This window comes from Solanum tuberosum, unplaced genomic scaffold, assembly GCF_000226075.1.
Source record: "Solanum tuberosum cultivar DM 1-3 516 R44 unplaced genomic scaffold, SolTub_3.0 contig01367, whole genome shotgun sequence".
NCBI classification, from domain to species: Eukaryota; Viridiplantae; Streptophyta; class Magnoliopsida; order Solanales; family Solanaceae; genus Solanum; species Solanum tuberosum.
The window spans coordinates 1-1057 of record NW_006242106.1 but is presented as its reverse complement, the minus strand read 5'-3'; the positions used below and the strand labels follow the sequence as shown (position 1 = coordinate 1057).

General features: G+C 44.6%; 1 protein-coding gene across 1 annotated transcript; it reads left to right on the top strand.

Moving 5' to 3' along the window:
* LOC102577588 (alpha-tubulin-like protein) lies at nucleotides 1-1057 on the top strand (the record flags this gene model as incomplete). Its single annotated transcript, NM_001288342.1, is given in 3 exon segments — nucleotides 1-15; nucleotides 93-463; nucleotides 553-1057. Coding segments are annotated over 3 exon segments (891 nt in total), but the record flags the coding sequence as incomplete, so codon positions are not given.

Here is a 1057-nt window from a genome sequence, read left to right as displayed (position 1 = left end):
GTGGCCATTATACAAGTATATATATTACTCTGCATTTGTTACTCTTTCAGGTCAATTGTGTGCTGATGGTCATCTTTGTATCTTTTGTGCAGTTGGGAAAGAAATAGTTGATCTTTGTTTGGACCGCATTAGGAAGCTTTCAGATAACTGTACTGGTCTTCAAGGTTTCCTGGTTTTTAATGCTGTTGGTGGTGGCACTGGTTCTGGTCTTGGGTCACTTTTACTGGAGCGTCTCTCAGTTGACTATGGCAAGAAATCAAAACTTGGATTCACAATTTATCCCTCACCACACGTCTCAACATCTGTTGTGGAACCTTACAACAGTGTGCTTTCAACTCACTCCCTGCTTGAGCACACTGATGTTGCAATTCTTCTGGACAATGAGGCCATTTATGACATTTGCAAGCGCTCACTGGACATTGAGCGCCCCACATACACCAACCTTAACCGCCTTATTTCACAGGTAATTTAGTAGCATATCATTCTGAACTGTGTCTTACATACTACATACTTCTTGAACCGCAGATAGTAATTTCTGTGCTTCCTACACAGGTCATTTCTTCTCTGACTACTTCTTTGAGGTTTGATGGTGCCCTGAATGTTGATGTGAATGAGTTCCAGACAAATCTTGTACCCTATCCCAGAATCCATTTTATGCTTTCTTCCTATGCTCCGGTCATTTCAGCTGAGAAGGCTTACCACGAGCAGCTCTCAGTTGCAGAGATCACAAACAGCGCATTTGAACCCTCTTCTATGATGGTTAAGTGTGACCCTCGCCATGGCAAGTACATGGCCTGCTGTCTCATGTTCCGTGGTGATGTTGTGCCAAAGGATGTCAACGCTGCTGTGGCCACCATCAAGACCAAGCGCACTATCCAATTTGTCGACTGGTGTCCTACTGGTTTCAAGTGTGGTATCAACTACCAACCACCTACTGTGGTTCCTGGAGGCGACCTTGCCAAGGTGCAAAGAGCTGTGTGCATGATCTCTAACTCAACTAGTGTTGCAGAGGTCTTCTCTCGCATTGACCACAAGTTTGATCTGATGTATGCCAAGC